This window comes from Petaurus breviceps, unplaced genomic scaffold (genome assembly GCF_028583685.1).
Source record: "Petaurus breviceps papuanus isolate PSGF00001 unplaced genomic scaffold, PetGlider_PUasm1.0 38, whole genome shotgun sequence".
Lineage (NCBI taxonomy): Eukaryota > Metazoa > Chordata > Mammalia > Diprotodontia > Petauridae > Petaurus > Petaurus breviceps.
The window spans coordinates 79,016,360-79,039,106 of record NW_027186304.1 but is presented as its reverse complement, the minus strand read 5'-3'; the positions used below and the strand labels follow the sequence as shown (position 1 = coordinate 79,039,106).

Sequence of the window (22,747 nt, the reverse complement as noted above, 5' to 3'; positions counted from 1 at the left end):
TAAAAAGAAGAGTTTGATTTAGAACACTAACTCCAGTGTTCTTTCCATCATATCTGGTTTCAGCAAAATAGCTGACAAGGTCACTCATAATATCCTTATAGAAAAAGTCAGAGAAGTCTAGGCAGAACAATAGAACTGTGCTCTGAGTATTTATTAATGCCAACCTGGGAGGTAGTAGTTAAGGCATGCTAATACTCTGTTCTTGTAACTATGTGGTTTAACATTCTTGTAACTTGAATAGGAGACTCACCATGTTATATACAGGTGCCCATCTCTCTCCTCTTTTCCCCCTCTGCTTTTGCTTTCTCTCTCTTTTTTCTTCTCTTCTCTTCCTTCTATGTCTCCCTCTCTGTCTCTGTCTCTGTCTGTCTCTGTCTGTCTCTCTCTCTCACACACACACACACACACACACACACACACACACACACACAGACTGCATATCTTAGACTTTAAAGCCTTTCACAAATGCTCCAGTCAACCTATCTAGGTTGGTTGCATATTACTCTCCTTCAAGCATTTTGCATTCCCACCAAACTGGCTTTCTTGCTCCTCCTCATAAATGACATGCCATCTTCTATCATTACGCCTTTGACAGGTTGTCCACCTCACTAGGAGGTACCTCTTCCTTTTCTCTGCCTCAGAGAAACTCTAGCCTCCCTTCCACATTTAGATGAAGTGGCACCTCCTGCAGGAAGCCTAACCTGATTCCTGATCAGTTACTAGTTGCTTTTACCGTTCCTGCCCATAGAAATTATGTTTTGTGTGTATGTATATATTTATTATATAAATGTATGTATATATTGATGTTTTATATAATTTTCTTTGACCAACAGCGGATATCATACGTGTATGCATCTTCAATACATGGATATTATATAATACTTTATATAATTTATGTAAGTATATGTATATATGTATGCCGGGTTTCCCAAAAGTCCTAGTGCCATTTTAATCAATTAAAGCTTAAAATGGCACTAGGACTTTTGGGACACCCTACATATAATTTTATTTACTTGTTCCCACCTCTACAAATAGATTTGAACTTCTTGAGGTCCAAGACTCCTTTTGGACTTTTTGTGTTCAGCACCTGACACCACAGCTGTCATGTAATGAATGCTTGTTGAATAAATGAATGAAGCTCTCTGTCCCTGAAGTGTTCAAGCACAGGCAGATGTTTAGCTGTCAGCGATAGACTGAAGAAATTACTGCTCTGAGAGGTTGGACAAGATGGTCTCTGAGTTCCCCTACCAAATTAAGATGCTACAACAGCCTAAAGTTTCATTGTTTTTTTAATTCCCTTCAATTCTCTGTTGATGTTATTTTAGAGACTATTCTTTCATAGCACCGGGACTCATGTATATACTACCTGGTTCCCAAGTAGGCTCCCTCAAAGCCTGCTTTTACTATTTCAGACCTAGTCCCCCTCTATCACTTCCTTCTACCCCCAGAATCCTGTCCCTCCAGGCTTAGGCTTTATGCCATGCTTTAATAACTTCGGAATCTAGCACTGGACTTGGAATCAAGACAATCTCAATTCAAATCCCACCTCAGGGCTCAATACATGTATGACCCTGGGAAACTACTTAATTTATAGAGCAGGTAGGAGGAAGGGTAGATAGAGCCCTGGACTCAGGAAGCACAGGAAACTCAGGAAAACCTGAGTTCAAAACTAGTCTTAGACAACTGCTGGCTCTATGACCCTGGGCAAGTCACTTAATCTGTTTGCCTCAGTTTCCTCAACAATAAAATGGAGATAACAGTGCTGACCTCTTAGGAATACTGTGGGGATTGAAAGATAATATGTGGAAAATCTTTTACAAACCTTAAAGTGCTCCATAAATACCCTTTATTATCCTCTCAATTATTTTTATTTTTCATACCAGTCTTTATATTATCTGTAACATGTTTCTACACTAGATTCCTCCATTGAAACCATCCTAGAGTAGCAAAAGAGATATTGTATTAGATTTCCTCTACCAATCTGTTTTTTACAGATTATTAAGTATATATGATGCACATACATATAATCTAATTCAGAATTTATAACAATTTGATAAAAATAAAATGAAATTCTGACTTAAATAATATAGAAAAAACATTCAAAGTCAACAAATTTGAAAGTCAACAAATATGAGTTTGATCATGGTTATGCTTTTTTTCTTGCCATGTGAGTTTCAGCAATTTATTAAGCTGTATGGAGCTGGGTTTACTCATTTGCAAAATGGGGAAGCAAAATTGGATTATATATAATGTCCTTTCTAACTCTAAATGTTATCCTATGATTCTGTATCTATGCTATTCCCCTGTTCTCCCAGTCTAATAATTCCTTCAGAAAAGAAAAGGAAGTCTGAATATGATCTATTCTTAGTGAATCCATACTGACTCCTAAGCATAACAACTGTCTTTTCAAGACATGTATAAGGCATCTATTTAATGGTATGATTTAGGCCAGGGGTAGGGATCCTATATCCTCGAGGTCACATGTGGCCTTCTAGGTCCTCAAGTGTGGCCCCTCAAAGTGGTCTCGAGGTCACAGGGTCACCCACCCCTGCTCTAGATTACTGTCAGAGGTCAATGACAAGGACATAATTTCCAGGATTTGATTTTTCTCCCCTTCTTGAAAATCAAGACAATGTTCACCCATATTAACTCTTCTGGTAACTCTCTATCTCTGCATTACTCCTTAGAGATTATTTCAAATGATTTTTTAATTTTATCTGCAAATTCTTAGGTGCCTTGGGATATAATTCAACTGAATTTAAAGATCAGAACTCATTTAAAGTGGCTGTTTACTTAATGTCACCTTCCTTCTCTTGGGTGTCAATTTTCTCTTTACCTTGCTTGTTTTATCATTTCCAATTGTTCCAGATATTGAAAATTAGAATTAGGATTCTGAATTTATAGACATACTTTTGACTCCATTTCTTATTCCCTACTCTCTTTAAATTCTTGATTTATCTTTCTCTCTTTCCTTAACTACTAAAAGGAAAGTTAACTAAAGGTTTCTAGTCCTAGAATATAGTTTTCAAAGTGTCCCAAAGGAGACATTACCATTAACTTTCAAAGCTTTCAAAAATGTTTATAAGTTCCCTTTTCCATGAAAGATTTCCAGATTTCTCTAATTAAGCATGCTTTTCTTTGGGAACTGAATCAAATGATTTTTTTAAAAGCTCCTTCTTTTCTTTATTTGATTACTGGCATAGTTCGTAACCAAGAAGGCTTATTGCACAAGGTGGGACTTTAGCTGAGATTTGAAGGAAGCCAGTAGGTAAAGCTGAAGCTAGCCACTGAAAATGCATGGAGTTGGAAGATATAGTGGATTGTGTTAAAGAATCAATGAGAACGGTGTCACTGGATTATAGCATATGAGGATATAAGATTGTAAAGGGAGGAAGGAGATGGATTATGAAGGGTTTTGCATGCCAAACAGAGCATTCCAGTTCTAAACAACCAATATATTTGAATAAAAATATAGCAAGGTTTTAAGGTATAAGGACCTTAAAGATCATCCTGTTCAACCCTCTCTTTTTATACAGGTACAAATGAATATTTGGAGCACAACCCATGTGTACATTGGAAACAACCTACACTTGAATGACTGACTCACTGTCTTTCCTTTACCTCCTCCTTTTGTATACTTTTTAGCTCTTGGCTGCTTGCCTGAATTTGACCGCTGACATGCTTTGACCTCTAGCTTCTGTTTGCAGTCTTGCTCCTGACTGCTTACCAGGAATTGACGTACTGTTTCTTTCTGACTTTTGGCTCCCCTTTAAATCTAGAATCCAGACCATCTATTCAACATGTCCTTAGGGTCTGATTTCAACATCTGCTTTGTCATTTCAAGTCCTGGCTTAATGCCCTATTCCCAGATCGACTGCTGTCCACAGCTCTTTGGAACCCACTAACCACACAGCATGGGTATAACAGTACAACTTAACAGGAAGGTACCATACAACCATGTGTAGTAATTGGGATTCCTTATCCATTTATTGCTGTTGTTCTATCATTCAATCATATCCGACTCTTGCTGATCACATGAACCATAGCACTCCAGGACCTTCTATCCTCCACTATCTCCCAAAGTATGTCCAAGTTCATGTTCATTGTTTCCATGACACTACCTATCCATCTTATTCTCTGCCATTCCCTTTTCCTTTTGCCTTCAATCTTTCCCACCATCTGATCTTTTCCAATGAGTGCTGTCTTCTCATTAAATGGCTAAAGTATTTAAACTCCAGCTTCAGTATATAACCTTCCAGTGAATAGTCTGATTGATATTTTTTATCTACAGACTGATTTGATCTCCTTGGTGTCCAAGGGACTCTCAAAATTCTTCTCCAGCACCACAATTTGAGAGCATTGATTCTGCGGTACTCATCTGTCCTTATAGTTCAACTCTCACATCCATCCATCACTACTGGAAAAATTATAGTTTTGACCATGGAGACCTTGTTGGCAAGGTGACATCTCTGCTCTTTAGTATGTTGTCAAGATGACCCATAGCTTTCCTTCCAATGAGCAAGCTTCTTTTAATTTCACAGCTGCAGTCGCCATCTGCAGTGATTTTCAAGTCCAAGAATATAAAATCTGATACTGCTTCCATTTCTTCTCCCTCTATTTGCCCAGAATTGATAGAACCAGTTGCCAAGACCTTAGGGTTTTTAATGCTAATTTTCAAATCAATTTTTATACTCTCCTCTTTAACCCTCATCAAGATGTTTCCTAATTCTTTTTCGCTTTCTGCTATCAGACACTATCATCTGTGTATCTGAGATTGTGGATATTTCTCCTGGTAACCTTAATTCTGGCTTTTAATTCATCCTAGACTGGCATTTCACATGATGTATACTCTGCATTAAGTTAGATAAAATGACAGTATATGACCTTGTTATACTCTTTTTCAATCTTAAACCAATCAGTTGTTCCATGTTCAGTTCTAACTGTTGTTTCTTGGCCTGTATACAGGCTCCTCAGGAGACAAGAAAAATGATCTGACATTCCTCTCTCTTTGAGGACTCACCACATTTTCCTGTGATCCACACAGTCAAAGGCTTTAGTGTAGTCAATGAAGCAGAAATAGATGTCTTTCTGAAACTCCCTTGATTTCTTCGTAATTTAGTAAATGCTGACAATTTGGTTTCTAGTTCCCCTGCCTCTTCAAAAACCACCCTGTTGTCTAATTCTTGGTTTACACATTGCTGAAGCCTAACTTGCAGAATATTAAGCATAGTCTTACTGACATGTGAAATGAGCAAAATTGTTCAGTAACTTGGACATTCTTTTGGCATTAAACTTCTTCAAGACTGGAATATAAACAGATCTTTTCCAATCTTTTTTTTTATAAGCAATTGGGGTTAAGTAACTTGCTCAAGTTATTTCTGGGTGTGGTGCTAAGTATCTGAGCCCAGATTTGATCCCCAAGTCATCCCAACACTGGAACCGGTGCTCTTACTCGCTGAGCCACCTGGCCGCCCCTGATCTTTTCCAATCTAGTGAACACTGTTGAGTTTTCCAAATTTGTTGACATATTGAATGCAGCATTTTAACAGCATTATCTTTTAGAAGTTTAAATAGCTCAGCTGGACTTCTATCACCTCTAGCCTGGGGATCTAAAAACATTATGACATCACATAAAATTTGTGATTTTTTTATAGATGACACTGAGTTGGTTCTTCTGAGTTATAAAAAGCTATAATTCGGGGTGGCCAGGTAGCACAGTGAGTAAGAGCACCGGCCCCAGTGTTGTGACGACCTGGGGATCAAATCTGGGCTCAGATACTTAGCACCACACCCAGAAATGACTGGCCATGTAACCTTGAGCAAGTTACTTAACCCCAATTACTTTTTTTAAAAATCTATAAGTGACAAACTCTGAAGATCTCAAAAGACTGTGTGAATAGGCATGAAAATAGCAGATGAGCTTTACCACAGACAAATATAAGGTAATGAAATTAGGGGAAAAAAATTATTTTACATGTAGTTTAAAATGATGGTTCTCTGACATAAAAGAGACCTAGGAATCACTACTGTCTGTTATTTCTTAAAGATATCAGATCCAAATATTATTAGGGCCATGTCAAAATGCATGGCAACATATAGAAAGGTATTTCAAACAAACATCAAAACAAAACCAAACCAAAAAATATCATTCTAGTTTTTTCAAATATTATGCTTCTTCCATTCTCAGTACAAGGTATTCAGTTAGGGTCACTGCCTCAAGTAAGTTAGAAGAGATGAGGAGAATGTCAGAAAATGAAAGCTAAAATACTTATCTCTGCAAATGAGAATAAGCTATAAAATTAGAATGCATTAAACTAGAGAGATTCAAAGATGATATGATTTAAGGTTACAGAATTATAAAAATAAAAGGATAAGAGGAACATGGACTTATTCATGAAAAAGAAAATCAATGAGACCCAAACTTACCTAGACACAGACAAATCCAAAAATGAACTAATTTATCAAAATTCAAATTTTCAAAGAGATAATTTATGACAAATATATATGTAATTAAATTATACTATACTTTTACAATGGTCAAGCATACCTATATAATGAATATTTAACAAATATTCTGTTATCCTAATGGACAATAAAGAATGAAAATAGAAATGGATTTTTTAAGGATATAATTAAATTAACAGAAAATAAACCTATAACAGATTATTAAATGAAATTTAGTATTTTAGGTTAAATGCTAATATTTTAATACTGATACAGAGGAAGACAACGTCACTCTCCTATAGAACTTCTCTTGGTGTGAGAGTGCAACAATTCAGGGGCTTAGCTAATCTCTTGTATATTCATATGCATATGTGGACAACACTGTACCCACAGACTGTGCACTGCTGATAAGTTGAGGGAATCCAATACAATCCAAAAAGCATTTCTATTAGAGATCTTCTCTATATGAGGCACTATGCTAGATCCTGGAAAAACAAAGAAAAAATGAAAATAATCCTTGCCCTCAAGAAATTTACAATGAGGGGGTGGGTGGGATATAGAATGTGTTAAACAGAAGAGTAAATACACAATAATTTGAGGAAGTGGAGAACCCAAATTAGGAAAGGAATCAGGAAAGGTTTCCCATAATAAGTGTCAACTGAACTGAGTCAAAAAGAAAAATAGAAATTTTAAAAGGTAGAGGTGAGGATAGAATGCCATGCAGACATGGAGGGCAGTATCTGCAAAGGTATGGAAGTGGGAGGTGAATTGCAGGAGTTTAGAGAACAGCAAGTAAGTCAATTTGGCTGGAATGTGGAAGGCATAAAGTAGAATGAATATAATAAGTCTGGAAAAGTAGGTTGGACAGAGACTGTGAAGGGTTTTAAATACTTGCTTGGATGAAAGCAAGGGCCACGATCCTCAAAAAATGAATCATAATCAACAGAACATCTTCCTTGCAGTTAGGTGTCAAAGGAGATAGAGTGCTGGGCCTGGATCCTGCCTCAGATACTTAATAAATACATGGGTGGCTAAGGGCAAGTTATGTAAACTCTGTCTGCCTCAGTTTCCTCAACTGTGAAATGGGGATAATCATAACACCTACCTCCCAGGATTGTTGTAAGTGTAAAATGAGATGTTTATAAAATGCTTAGCATAGTGCCTGCACATAGTATATATAAATGATACATACTATATAAATACTAACTATTGTTATTATCAAAGTAATCAGTCTGCCAGCTTATTCTTGACGATTTCAGTTCCCCTCCCTGATGCCGCAAGTGTGAAGTCTTGAACAAATGCTTGACGTTACAATATACCCCAATCTACTGGTTTCCATTAATAATAATGACATACGTATTCATGCAGCAGATGGAGCTACACAACATGGTTTTCTCATGGCAACTCAAATTAATAATCATAGCTAGGATTTATAAAGATAGTACTTCAAATTTGGCAAAGTACTCTACATTTGATCTTTGCTTACCTTATCAAGTTGCTGTTTCTATTATCTTCATTTTGCAGGTGAGGAAACAGACTGAGAGAGTTTAAGTAATTTATCCCTCATTATATAGCTAGCAAGGGTCTGAGGTATGATTCAAACGAAGGACTTCCCTGACTCAGGTCCTAGGCTCAAGGTGCTCCGCCATGCTGCCTCCCATGTTCTCTCTACAGGTATTATTAGCCTGTGATAGTAATGGCATTTAAAGATTCCCCTGTATTGGCTTGGTTTTCAAATTGATTGCGTTAAAACCCAGAGCTTGTTAATCCCACCTGTGGGATGGACTTGTTGATGTGAAAAGAGAGTCCTGAACTGGGAGGAGCTGGTGACATAGATTTGGAGAGACAAGAGAGAGGCAGAAGAACTTTTTTGGAAGCAGCACCTCATGGAGAGAGAGAGACTAAGAGAATTGCTGGTGGCCGCTTTGAATCGCCCTGAACTTTTGAGACCTGCCCCCTGAGCTGCCAAGGACTGAGGAGACATGGCTGTTCTGCTGGTACTTTTTCTGTCTGTTTTGATGTTCTTTTGCCAGATTTGTCCACTGGTGAAAGACAGTCCTGTTGTTGAAGAAGTCCTGGAACCTGGCTTTTGGTTAAGAAGCCCTGAGACTGTCCTGCAGACAGAGAGTGAATACTGTCCACTGGTGAAGGACAGTGCTGTTGTTGCAGGGGTCTGGGAACCTTTCTGTTGGTTCAGAAGCCCTGAAGAAGGATTTTCTTGTTGTATGTTTACAGAAATCCTGGGAGAGGGTTTTGCTAATGTTTTCAGGGGTTCTAGGACTGTTCTACAGACAGAGGATGAATTAATGAAGAGACTGGCAATGTATCTTGAGGCCTTGCTAAGCCTTGTCTCCCCAGGAACTAAGATTGCTGAGAACTTGCCTCTGTCAAGATGAAGAAAAGACCTCCTTTTGGGTATTAAGTGCTGTGCTTAAACTTGATGTAACTCTGGGGTAGATTCAATTGAGATCCAGGGGTGGGGAACTTTGACCTTTTTGTGTTCTATGGTTGACCAAATGAATGTACTTTACTTATGTTTGGCAACTAATCTCCATTTGAGAAGAGGGGCTTTGTGGTGGACTAAATGAAGGTACAGCCTAGGAGTGGAGTAGTATTTAGAACAGGGACTTTGTAATTGATTGATTGATTGGAAGGTCCTGGGGTGGGGTAGTACTTGGAGATTATTTAATCACACTTAGTGAATGCTGTATTTTGAATGATGTCATGTTTTGATCTTCTCTGTTCTTGGTTGGTCACTGAATAAAATGGAGAGCACCTATGCTGGTATTTTGAACCTTGGGAAGTTGCCTTTCCTCTTATTCTTGGCAATTTCAGTTCCCCTCCCTGATGCCGCAAGTGTGAAGTCATGAACAAATGCTTGATGTTACAATATACCCCAATCTACTGGTTTCCATTAATAATAATGACACACGTATTCATGCAGCAGATGGAGCTACACAACATGGTTTTCTCACGGCAACTCAAATTAATAATCATAGCTAGGATTTATAAAGATAGTACTTTAAATTTGGCAAAGTACTCTACATTTGATCTTTGCTTACCTTATCAAGTTGCTGTTTCTATTATCTTCATTTTGCAGGTGAGGAAACAGACTGAGAGAGTTTAAGTAGCTTATCCCTCATTATATAGTTGCAAGGGTCTGAGGTATGATTCAAACGAAGGACTTCCCTGACTCAGGTCCTAGGCTCAAGGTGCTCCGCCATGCTGCCTCCCATGTTCTCTCTACAGGTATTATTAGCCCCACTTTACAAATTTGGAAAATGAGGCTCAGGTTAAGTAACTCACTCAACTGTCCCACGTCTAGTGAGCGACAGGGCTGAGATTAAAATCCTGAAACCAACTCTAGTGCTCATCTTACCATGCCATATGCCTTTCATTCAGGCAATGTCACATCCAGTCCTTCCTTTGCCACATGTGTGAATCTGTGTTCTGTGCAAGGCTAGACGCAGCAGTAACTGCAGCCGGACACACTGTTACGTACTCCTTCCCTAGGGGAGTGAGGCTCTTTGAAGAAGCTCCATTGGCTATTCACATGGAAAAGGATAATGAGGCAATCTAATGAAAGACCTTGTAGTAGAACTAAGTAGCAATAAGGGATTGATTCTGTAGACTGGTGCCTGAGCCAGGTACTGCTAAATGGACACATGAAGCTCATGTTAAGGGTTAGAATGGGATTAATTAGCACCTTTGCAGGGCACAGAGACAGAACACTATGAATCACTGTTTTCAATAAATTCAACTAAGGATTATTTCATAATTTCAATTTTAAATATCTAAACCGCATTCCAAATAAAAATGCACATAAAGAATGAATACTTACTATAAAGAGAGTGGTGCTGTGATCCCTACATCATACCACTGTGATAACACTGGGAAATCAACAGATACTAGAATTTCATGTTGTTGATTGTCCCCTTCCCCCAGACATTGACTTCAAAGAGGAAAAAACCCAGAACTCCAGGGAAGCAGCAAAATAAGGCTAAATTCATGCACTAAGCAACAAAATAACATAGACAAATATCAACACTTCTTGCACAATCACTAACAATGTGTTAGCAACTATTAAGCCATTCTAATTGGCCATGATACAACTAAAATAGATGATTCATGGAGCAAGTACAAAACTGCAAAGTCCAGTGTAGGCATCAATACATTAGACAACCTAAAAAAAAATACTGAGGCAAAATTTTCAAAAGAAAGTATTAACTAATTTACAAACTGAAAATGCAATAGTCCCAGAGCACATAACTATACAAAGTGTCCTTCAGTATTCTACATTTAACCAGTTATGATTATTTTTTAAATATCCTCCAAATTAACTTTGGAAGTGGGCTTGCCTTTCAATGGAAAATATGCATTCCATAGCAATGAGGGAACATAATAGCTATTTATGATACGTTATTCTTAGCAGATATAGAAAAGACAAAGATTACAATAAATTGAAACTAGAAGAGTCACATATGCACACAGATGGAGGAATATAGCTTTTATTGAATAGTGAGAGAAATTATTTTATTTTGTTATATTTATTATTATATCAACAACCAATTAATTATATTAACAACCAATTAATTTGGGATCTAGGCTTTTCTCCTTTATTTCCTCAATTCAGGCCTAGCCCCGATAAAAAGTCAAACTCTAAAGGACACAGCTGATTGATAATATTATCCTAAAACTCAAATTACACATTCTTCAATCTTAAGCAGGACCTCATCCAACTAGGAGATTTTTCTTCTATTTAGAGTGTAAATAGTCTTGCCCCAAGGAAATGAGCCCCTGTCTTAGTACCCCAGCCCATTAGAGTTTAGGGTAACCCTGCTCATGAGAGAGAAAAGCAGCCAGAGTGGTCTGGATGGAGATGGATTTCCTTGCAGATTGCTGGAGGCATCTCAGTCTCCTGATCAAGCCCAAAGAACTAAAGACTTCTAGCCCACCTCCTCATTAAATGTCCACCAATCAGGGTTGATTTTCAGTTGTTGAGGGAATTAAGTTTCAGACTCTCCATGTCTTTTGTCTTCGGTTGCCAAGAGAAACCACTGACCATCAATTTACTGATCATTAGTAGCTTAAATCATAAATTGATTATTAATTACCCCCAAACACTTTATTTTTGCGGTTTTCATTCATCATAATGGCATGCAATAAATGCTCTTAGAGGTGCTATCATTCAAGTCCTAGTACAAAACCAGAAGTACAAAAATTAAAGGGTTGGGGGTTAGGATTTGGAATAAGAGCCACCATAAGAAGTGACAGAATTTAAATGATTAAATTCAATTATTATGGTGTAAGTTAAGTCAATGAAACTTTTCTTTAATCTTTGCTTTTTCTGAGGTATTATGATATCCTAAATCCGAGAGCACTTTGTATCTATCAATTTGACAAGAAGAGGAAGAGGAAATAATTACAAAAAAAGCATTTTTATACATAATTATACCACTTATAGTTTTACCAAGTGAATTACACAACCCAGAACTGTTAAAAGCATCAGATAGTATCTGCTATGTGTACACAATAATGCATCTACAAAACAGAGATGGGATGTCTTTGGAAGAAATTTGTTCCCAGCAAGAGAAATCAGGGAAAACTACCTTGAAGAGACATTATCAAGTGAATCTTTATAGGAAAAGAAGTAGACAAAGAATAAAAGTAAAAGACAGGGCATTCTAGGTATAAGGAATACAAGAACAAAGTTATGGAGACATGGGAACCAGTGTATGTTCCCAGGTCAGAGATATGCCAATTCTACTATAGCACATAATCCAACAAGAAGAAAATATGACATAAGACTGGAAAAGTAGAATAGGGCAAGGATGTAGAGGGTCCTGACTGTCAAGCAAATGAATATGATGAATGAATGCTTGGAAAGCCTAAAGATTTTGAAGCAGAAAACAACCTGACCAAAATGTATGCATAAAGAAAGTGGTATTGTCATGAAGGATGCAGGGTAGAGAGTAGAAATGGGAAGATACATAAGGATGGTGTTTATAATACTCTAGGCTCCTGGTATTGTGTCTCCTCTAGAGTGATGGCCCTGGAAATAAAGAAGAATGGCTAGATGCAAAATATGTTGTAGAGATAGACTTATTAAGTCAATCGAAAGAAGCCGACAAGCATTTCTTAAGCACTTTATTATGGGCCAAGCACTGTGCTAAGTTCCAGGGATACAAACAAAAGTCAAAGATATTGCCTGTTTAAAAGGAGCTCCCATAAGAAAGCCAGCATGCAAATAACTACATACAAACAAGATATATGTAAGATAAAGTGGAGATTATCAAAAGAGTAAAGGCACTAGAATTAATGGAGATCAAGAGAGATTTCTTACAGAAGGTAGGATTTTAGCTGAGACTTGAAGGATGCCAGGATAGTAAGGAAACAGAGATGAGAAGGGAGAAGAGATTGAATATCATGTCAGAAGAACAGTAGGATCCCTGGATTGCAGAATATATGGAATGGAGGGTTGAGGATGGGGTATAAAATATACCAAGATTGGAAATGTAGGAAGGAGCCAGGTAAAGAAGGGTTTTAAAAATCAAAAAGAAGGCAGTAGGAAAACACTGGAGTTGATTGACTGTGAGGGAGTCAAGGGGGCAGGAAGAGAGATGAAACATCATGAAATTTGTACTTTAGGACAATCAATTTGATAGTTACAATTAGAAGATGGACTAGGGTGGGGAGAGACTTGAAGCAGGGAGACCAACCTACTGACTAATGCAATTCTCTTAGCATGAGGTGATAAGGGCCTAAATCATGGTAGGGGGCTGTGTCAGAGGAGAGAAGAGGATGTCTAGAGAGAAGTGTTAGAAAGGTAAAATTGACAGGCCTTGGCAATAGTTTGGATATGGAGGTGGGAGAAGATATTGTTTATAGTCCTAGGCTGTCAACATGAGTGTCTGGGAGGATGGAGATACTCTTCATAGTGATAAGGAGGTTAGGAAGAGGGGAAGGTTTAGGGGGAAAATAGGGACATGTTGACTTTAACAAGTCTGTAAGACATCTAGCTTGACATGCTCAATAGGCAATCAGGGATGTGGGACAGGAAGTCAGGAGGAAGGTTAGAGTGAACAAATAAATCTGAAAATCATCTTCATAGAAATGATAGTTGAAACCATGGAGGTTGAAGAGATCATAAAGTGAAATAGTATAGAGAGAGAAAGTAAGAGTATTCAGGACAGAGGCTTGGAGGATACCCATGGTTATAGGGCATGACCTGGATGAAGATCTAGCTAAAGAAACTGAGAAGGAATGGCAAGACAGCTAGGAAGAGAACCAAGAGTCATTTAACAAAAACAAAAAACACAATGAAAAGAGTATAGTCTAGTCAAACTGCCCAGAGAGGTTAAATGTCCAAAGTCACAATGGTTAAACGCAGCAGAGAGGAGAGGAAAACCCAGGTTCTTTGACTCCACGTTCCAACCTCTTTCCACTGTACCATAACTATATGAAGCTTAAAATTAAGTAGCAGGAAAATAAGAATTAATTTTGCAATCCATTCTGATGAAAAATTATGTATGCTGCTAAATAGAAGAAGTATCAGACACAGAAGGACAATGCAGGAGCTTTACATTATGCTCAAAAAGTGTGGCATTATTCTTTGGATTTAAACAAGGCAGGTAGGTGGATAGCAACAGTCAACCGGGAGTCAGAAAGGTTTGAATTCAAATCCAATCCCAGAGATTTACTGGCAAATCAAATAACCACTTCTGGCCTCAGTTTCAACATCTGTAAAGGAAGGTAATAATAGCACCTACTTCTCAGGGTGGTTGTGAGGCTCAAAATCGATAATATTTATAAAACACTTTGCAAGCCTCAAAGTAGTATATAATTGTTGGATATTATCATTATTATTATTATTAAACAATAATATATTGAAAATAGAATGTTTAGAAGAGACTATTTCACAATTAGAACTTTTAAATGGCTATGCTATATCTTAAGACAATGACACAAATAATATTACATGTGGATATTGCAGTTACTGTTACATCTCTTACTGACAGTGATGTAAAGAGACAAACAGATTCACTGGCAAAACTTTTCATAGGCTCGTAGTAAATTGCAGAATCAGAATTTGAACCCAGAATATTTAACTCCAAAAATTAAGGACTATTTTCACTCTACCCCGCTGCCTCCATTGCAGCTGCTTTAGAAATGCCTCCTGAATTCATTAGGGATGGGAGGGAAAGGAGGGAAAGGAGAAATCAACTTAATGCCAAACAAACCTGTGATTCCATTCTTTTTCTAAAAAACACCGTTGTGTCTACATATGGGTCAAAAGGACTTCAGATATTGTTGGACAAGGATCAGAAATGATTATAAAATTGCCACTATAAAGGGATGCTGTCCTGAATGGAGGTTTAGGATAAGAATAGCTGTCATTTTCCAATACCTTGCGCTGCTTCCTACAGACTGTTACCTGATCCCCTCCTGCTAACCTCTCCCTGACTCTGGACATCCATTTCATGGCACCTGTCTAGCCCTCTGGACTTACTGGCCTTGGCTAACTCTTTAGACCCCAGAATACGGTACCAGATACCCTACAAATCACAGTTTGAACCAAGCCCTTTGCTCCCAATTTAGTTTCCTCATCCAAAACTGTTAAATGATCTTAATCACCAGCACCCATTAGCACCATCCCCATGAGGATTGAGATGCAACGATCTAAAGCTTAAGAAATATAAATCATGTGACTTACCTAAGACATCCAATACACATTTTTAACACATTAAATTAATGTTGTACTAGGGACAAGTATTCAACACCTCAATAATTGACTTAGGAGAATGTTAACATCTTTATTATCTATTTAGATATTAAATACCTATTGCCTAACAAATCCTTTTATTAAGGGTATTTGTTCCCTGAAGTTTGGATTCAGTCAAAGGGCCACCCTTGAGGACCTGGAGGGCCACATGTGGCCTTGAGGCTGCAGTTTCCCCACCTCTGTCTAAACACTAATGTCCCTGATAGAATTTTTAAAACTTCTGTCAACTGAAAAACAGACAAAATGGTCATTTGGCATTTTAAGGATGTTAGTTAATGGCTCTCATTTATATAATGCTTTTCATATATAATCTTACTTTATAGTCATTACAGCCATTCTCATTTTCATTTTTTTCCTAATAAAGAAACTGAGGCTCAGAGAGGTTATCTGATTTATCCACGATCATATAGCTAGTAAAGGTCAGAGGAAGGATTTGAATTGAACCCTCTCATGCCTCTAAGTTTTTCCATTCCACAGCATTGCATGTCAAATTTCTGCTAAGACATTGTTCTCAAAAATAGGGGAGAGTCAAAGAATCTTTGCCTGAACACAAAAAGACCATGAAGAGATTAGAGGCATAAGCTAAATAATCACAAGCTCCCGCAATTAAAACTGAAATATAAAATACTCATTCTAAATTTTTCAGCCTACTCCTGGGACACTGTAAAAACTTGACAATTGTATAGCAGAAATATGACAATGTTTTAAAGGATTATCAACTGGCTGACCTCAAAAAGTATCAGAAACAGGCTTAATAAGAGACTATCAGTACATTTTATGATTAGCAAATGAGTGGCTTCAACCTAAAGATTCAAGTTTCTAATGATGTTATTAACTCTTTTAGATTTCCAGATTCCAAATAACAAAGAAAGACTCATTCTTTACTAGAGTACCAAAATGGTGGTCAATTCAACTCAAGAATTAAGTATGTATAAGGCAGTGTGCTAAGTGCTGGGAATACAAAAAATAAAAAAAGGTAAATCATTCTCTTTTCTTTCTCCAAGGAGTGCAAAGTCTTATGTAAAGATAACATGCAAATGAGGATGAACAAACAAGATTAATTAAAGAAAATCAATAGTGGACAGGCAGTAGAACTAAAGTGTATAGGGAAAGACTTCTTGCCAAGAGTGTGACTTTAGCTAAGACATGAAGGAGGCCAAGGAAGCTTGGAAGCAGAGATTAGGAAGGAGAGGATTCTGATAATAGGGGGACAGCCAGTGAAAAATGTATGAATTTAGGCAAAGGAATATCTTGTTCAAGGCATAACAAAAGGGCTGGGGTCACTTGATCATAGAGAATGTAGAGGGAGTGAGATGTAGAAAGAATGGAAAGATAGGAAGGGACCAAATTATGAAAGGTTTTGAAAGCCAAACAGAAGATTTTCTTTTTGATCCAAGAAGCATTATGAAGTCATTGGAGTTTACTAAATGGGGTAGTAGAGTTGACATGGTCATACCTGCACTTTAAGAAAATCAATTTGATGGCTGAGCAAAGTATTTAATGGAGAAGAGAAAGATCTGAGGCAAGGAAACCAAGTAATCTAAACCAGCAGGCAAACAAGTAAATTTATAACATTAAATTATAGATATATTTCAATATAGTGTATAAAATGCATAGCAAAATGGGTTGGCTATCCAAGTTATGGGTAGATTTCACTCTAGTCTTATGAAGTTTTAACAAAAGGTTTCCATCTTTCTCAAGAGCAGTATCCTATTTTGGGTTAGCATTTTGGATCATTTTACAGTTGCAATAATGTTTCCAATTAACTCCCAGTAGAAGTAAAAACAAATTGAGGAAGAGAGCCAGGATACCAACCCCAAATCCATTCAACCAATAAATTTTATTAGGTACTCACAGCCTGAGAAACCTGCTCTGAAACACACACACACACACACACACACACACACACACACACACACACATATTTGACATAGAATAATCTATTCCATTTCCCTAGCTGTTACCTTAGCACCCTATCTTCTCAAAACTCTAAACACTGCTGAATTTTCAGAAAACTTTTCCAGCCACACTTCAAGGAAATACTGTGTTCTTACAACAATGTAAAAAAAGGCTAAGGCTTTTTCCAGACAAGAGGAAACTATAACATTTATGACAGAAATAGATGAGCTACAATTGACTTGTTAGGTAACATGAAGAAACATAATTCAGGATTTAGTAACTGCCTAAATCTTAGAGACAAAATATCCTGGAGTTCTATCCTTAAGGAACAGAAAAGCTAGTTTTGACTTTTTAATAGAGAAGGAAAGTTAAACACAAAAATAACTTTATAGAAATGAACCTTGCATTGAAAAGAACTAGAGAAGTAGGGTAGAGAGAGGAACACCAATTGAATAATGTGGATTTTTCCCAGGATTCCCAGAAAGGCATTTGTGGGCTGGTTTAGATTAAATGCAGACAAAGACTGTGTCATTTTTAAATCTTTGTATCCCTAATTATCTAGTATAGTACATTGCACATGGTAGACAATAAATTTTTTTATTAAAAATAAACTAATAACTCTACTCAGTTTGCATCTTTAATTTTTCTCCCTTACCTCCTTCTTCCAATTGATTGTCCTATGAATTCTCTGTAATACTTTTATATATATATATATGTGTATATATATATATGTGTATATATATATGTATATATATATATATATCCCCTTTCCACTCCCATTACTAGCACTCCATAGTTCAAGTACCATGTCCTCCTTCCTAGACTACTCTAATATCCTCCTAACAGGATAATATCCTCGACAGTCTTCCCTTGCCATTTTTCCTAAACCGGACTGTCCAATTAATCTTCCTTTGGGAACAAATCTGGTTGTGCCATTTTTTTTTTGCTCAGAACTTTTTAATGGCCCTTGCACTCTCTGTTCCAAGTCAAAGTCAACTACTCACATCTCTGCTCTACTTCACCCATCCCACCCCCAGCTCTTTGCTTACACCTTTTCTTATACTTTAAATAGCTTCCCTACTCACTGTAGCCTATTGAGATTCTCTGAGCAAAGCTCATATTCTATCTCCTACAAGAAGTCTTCACTGACTAGCCAAGTTGGAAATGATATTTCTCTCTTAGACTTAATATATAACTTGGTAAATTTTATTCAACAATTCAATAAACATGTATTAAGGTGTCCTCAACATGGAAGGTACTCTGTTAGGCACAGAAGAAAAAACTGTCACTGTCCTCTGAGGAAAGGACTTTTTAAAATTTAGGATCTTAAATATATGTAAATAATCAACATAGTAATTATAATACAAGGCTAGTGCTCTAGTGAAAAAAGACATAAAGGTAAAGGGAATTAGGAAAATGTGAGGAGGTAGAGAAAACTTTCTGTTGGAAGTATTGAGGCAAGAATAAGTCAACTCGTGAATTAAACCTTGATGAGAAGAAGGATTCTGAAAGACAAGGAAAAGGAAGGCATGCATTCCTAGGCATTAAGATGATCTATGAAAACATTGGAGGGGCTAAAATGAGATTAGGGAAGAGTTATCCCATCAGATAGGCTGAAAGGTACACTGTGTGAAAGACAATAATGTGAAATGAAGCTGTAAAGGCAGGTTGAATACAAATGTTAAAGGACCTTAATGTCAAGCTATGAAGTTTGTATTTTGATATTAGAGGCAACAGGTGACTTTTGAGCTGATACAATCATATTTATAAAATTCTTTCTCCAACTAAGTGAACAGAGAACTAGAAAAGAGAGACCGGGGTAGGGAGGTGTAAAATAAAGAAAAAAGTTAAAGATGACTTCACAGCTCTGAGGCTTGGTGACTGGAAGTCTAGTCTAACAATCAATAGTAATAAAAAAAACTAGGTTAAGAAGGGATGGGGGAGAGGGGTTAGGAATAAAGAGTTCATTTTTGTCCATAATGTGTTTGAGATGCTAGTGATATTTCTTAGTGGAGTAGTCCAGCAGGTAGTTTGAGATGCAAAACTAATTCTGAAGGTTGCAACTGGACCTGGACATAAGAGTTTGGGAGTTATATGCATAGTTATGATAATTGTACCCATCACTTGGAGAAGTTTGCAAAAGAAGAGAATGTACAGAGAGATGAAGCTGAAGGCCTTGGTTAAGATATCTACACCTAAGAGGTAAGAGGAGGGTGATAAACAAGTAAAGGAAAATAAGGAACAGAAATGAGAAAAAGAAATGCCACAGAAGCCCAAAGGCAAAATATCCAAAGGGAAGGAACAACCAATGTTATCAAATACTAAGCTTATGCAGTGAGGTGGAGCAGTTAGCCAGCCTTAGAATCAGGAAGTCTTGGGTTCAGTCCTACCTCTGATATATCGCTGTGTGACTACAATTAAGTCACAACCTCTCAGTGTCCCAGTCCATCCTCTAAGACTATAAGTTATAGAGTAATTTTTGATCTGCATTTTTAGATGGAGTTTCTGCAACAGGAGTTTCTCACACCAGTGAAATCACAGGTCTAAACAAAAATAAAAGTATGTGAATTTCTCTATGTGTTGTCTTCTTTACTTCTTGTTGTTATTTGTTGTTGTCATTATTGCTATTTGTTCTTCATTCTTGAAGAGGATCATGACATCAGGAAGGTGATGCCATGACTTGTAAATGAATTGGATTTAAGTGAGGGAGGCCTGTGCAAAGTCACCATCCTCACTTTCTCCTCCAGAGCCATCAGGGTCCAGTGGTAAGATATAGATCAGGACAACTAGAGATGGCCCTGCTCTATTTAACTACCAGTTTCTTGAAGGTTATATCTTATTCATCTTTTCTCTCTCCTGTCTTCTCCAATGTCTTATATGGTTTGTTGTTGTTGTCATGTGTATATTTGGATAGTACCAAAAAAAAAAATTTCAGTAGTTCTTCTTCCTCTCAGTATACAAAAATAAAATTGATAGTCATTAAACTACCAAATGCATTCAACCCAGAATGCATTTAATTTTGAATATATTATGAATTTTTTCCACAAATTTATTTTCCTTTTGTTTTCTTATTTTATGAATGGATCTTGAATAGTGGAAAGTTATGATGTCAAAATAAATCAGAATGTGTTTTTTTTATCATGAGACTGAGTTTTTTTATCATTTTCTTTTATCAAGAGAAGAGAGCCCAAAATTTGGGGTTAGAGGACCTGAGTTTGAGTCCCAGCTCTGGCTCTTTGCTGCCAGAGTTATCTTGGACACACACCTATACTTTTTTGGCATAAGCATCTGTAAAATGAGGAGGCAGGACTTGGTGACTTTCATGTCCTTTCCAATTCTAAAATTATGATCCTAAGCCATGTATACGTGTGTATGGAGGGAGGGAGTAGGTGTATATACAAAATAAATGAAGGAAAACAGAAAAAGCAAAAGGATCTATAATTTCTTGATAAGATGAAAAATGAAATGGGGAGGGGGAAATCTTTCATAAATTAGAAATTAAAAAGTAAAAAGGAATCTTATAGCTTAACACTTTTCTTTTTTAACCTTAACCCCATACCAGCAAGACTTGTTTTCTATTGGGATCAATAATGCAATAAGGTTAAAAGGAAAGCTGGGAAGTGCTAAGAGGTTAAAACCTTTCATGAAAATCACCATATGTCAGTGCTTTGTAGAGAAGGTAAAGGTGGCTATCAATTTCTTCAAAATCAGCACTCTGATCAGTCCTTTTCCCCCCTATATGCCACACCAAGGGGTTCTAACTACTTCTAGTTACTTACAAAATTGAAAGACTGTTTTGTTGATAGGAGTAAAAAATTTTTGAGAGAAGCCAAAATGGAGGCTAAAAGTTTACGAAATTACAAAGAATGCATTGCCCTTTAGCTTACTGTGTTGGTTTTAAAATGTTCAGACTACCAAAGCCAACCTGTGCATCCTAAATTTGAGATGCATTCTTGCCAGAGTCAAGTAAAGATTTTCCTCTTCCATGATCATATGCAGAAAGTATACAAATCTCAGAAAGTTGAGCAGGAAGTTTAGTGTTTGAAACACTTCCCTCCAGACAAAGAGGGATAGAAGAGGGTGGGTAGAAAGAGAAGAATGTCAGAGACCTAATAACAACAGTCAGGCATCATACAAAGTGAAGCAGATGAGTTGAACTCTGTTTACAGCTAAGGCACTTAAATTCTTGAAATGATGCTCTCTCAAAGTAAATAGGAAAACAAGGAACCATTTTCCATCCTCTGTATTTACATCAGAGAAGCTGCTTCAGAAGTTCATTTCATCCAAGAGTTGGACCTCCTGGCATTAAAGTTAGCACAATTTTTTTCAAAGCTGGTTCTCAGTGAACTTGAAACTGAGACAGTGGCATAAGAGATCTTAAAGTTTGTAGGATCGTTTTTGGGTTTTTTTTTTTTACATGAGTTTTATTACACCACACTCATTACGCTTAGTGTGACTATCAAGTCCACAAGTATAGTACAGAAGTCTTTTAAGCAAGGGAAAAAGGGACTTGTAGGAAGGGGTGTGAGCACCACATGTGGCTTTAATATCCAACAGCTGCTGCAGATCAAAACCTCTTTGCTCTTTCTGTTACCCCCTACCAGAATACTATGTTTCAAGGATTATTATAAATAAAGGAACTGCACTGCCATGTAATCTGAATAATGAACTCAAACCCCGGCAGTTTCAGAGATTATTTAACCAAAAGTACCTGACTGAACCACTCAGCTCTTGATCACCAAACCAGAGCCCTAAAGCGAGATCCCGGAGAGCAAAGAAATAAATAATGAAAGGATTTGTTTTCTTCAAATCTACAATGTTACTGCAAGAAAGCAAAGGAAGCAAAGGGGCAAAAGGAAGGTGAAAAGCGAGGAAAGAATGAGGTCCTTTCCATCACCAAGTGCCTCCTCTTTTTTGAAGTTGCCAAACCAAGGATCCTTGAAGGTATTTGCAAAGCTGGAAGGCTCCAATTTCAAGAACCTAGTCCCAGTGTAGGTGATCCCTAAGCTCTGAGGTCCAGGAGAGGAGGATTTCTGAAGTCAATGGCTCTGCAAGGTCTCTCCCACCTTCCTTTAAAGCACAGGGATGTAAGATCACTCCCCCATAGGGAAAGCTCCCCCCAACTTCCTAGGGTGCAGGAGGGATCTGGTCTAACCTTACAGCAGCCCCTCTGCTGAGACCCATTGGCCCTTACCCCCCACCTCCCCTAGGAAACTCACCGACACCAGAAACTCCAGCGTCCCCACATAGTCCCGCTCGGTCTTCAAGAGCTCGCTCAGGACACACACTCGGAGGCGAAGCTGCTTCTCTAGATCTTTCCCGCTCTCCGCTTTGCCTTCCCCTTTGCTCTCCTCGGTCATCGTGCGGTGGTGGGTCCAGTCCTGGCCACGTCTTTGCCCTGCTAGGCTCTGCCCTGCCCTGCTCTGGCCCCACGAGAAAGCAAAGTTGCCTTTCTCTTCGTTTAGTCCGAGCAGGCCCCCGGGAGACTTTCCATGCTGAAAAGGGGATGGAAGGGATAGAGAGGAGGGGGCGGGGGAGGAGGAGCGGGGGAGAGGGGCGGGGGAAGCCGGAATCTGCACTCCGGCAAACTACCGAGGCACCGCAGCGGAGCACGCGGGTCCT

General features: G+C 37.8%; 1 protein-coding gene across 2 annotated transcripts in view; it reads right to left on the bottom strand.

Moving 5' to 3' along the window:
* The window catches only part of PREX2 (phosphatidylinositol-3,4,5-trisphosphate dependent Rac exchange factor 2), a 414,229-nt gene extending 391,563 nt beyond the window's left edge, over positions 1-22,666 (bottom strand). For both annotated transcript variants that reach the window (XM_069100083.1, XM_069100084.1), the window contains exon 1: positions 22,345-22,666. In XM_069100083.1, coding sequence (XP_068956184.1) covers positions 22,345-22,485 — 141 coding nt within the window. In that variant the 5' untranslated portion in view covers positions 22,486-22,666. The remainder of the gene's footprint in view (positions 1-22,344) is intronic.
* Between the last annotated feature and the right edge of the window lie 81 nt (positions 22,667-22,747).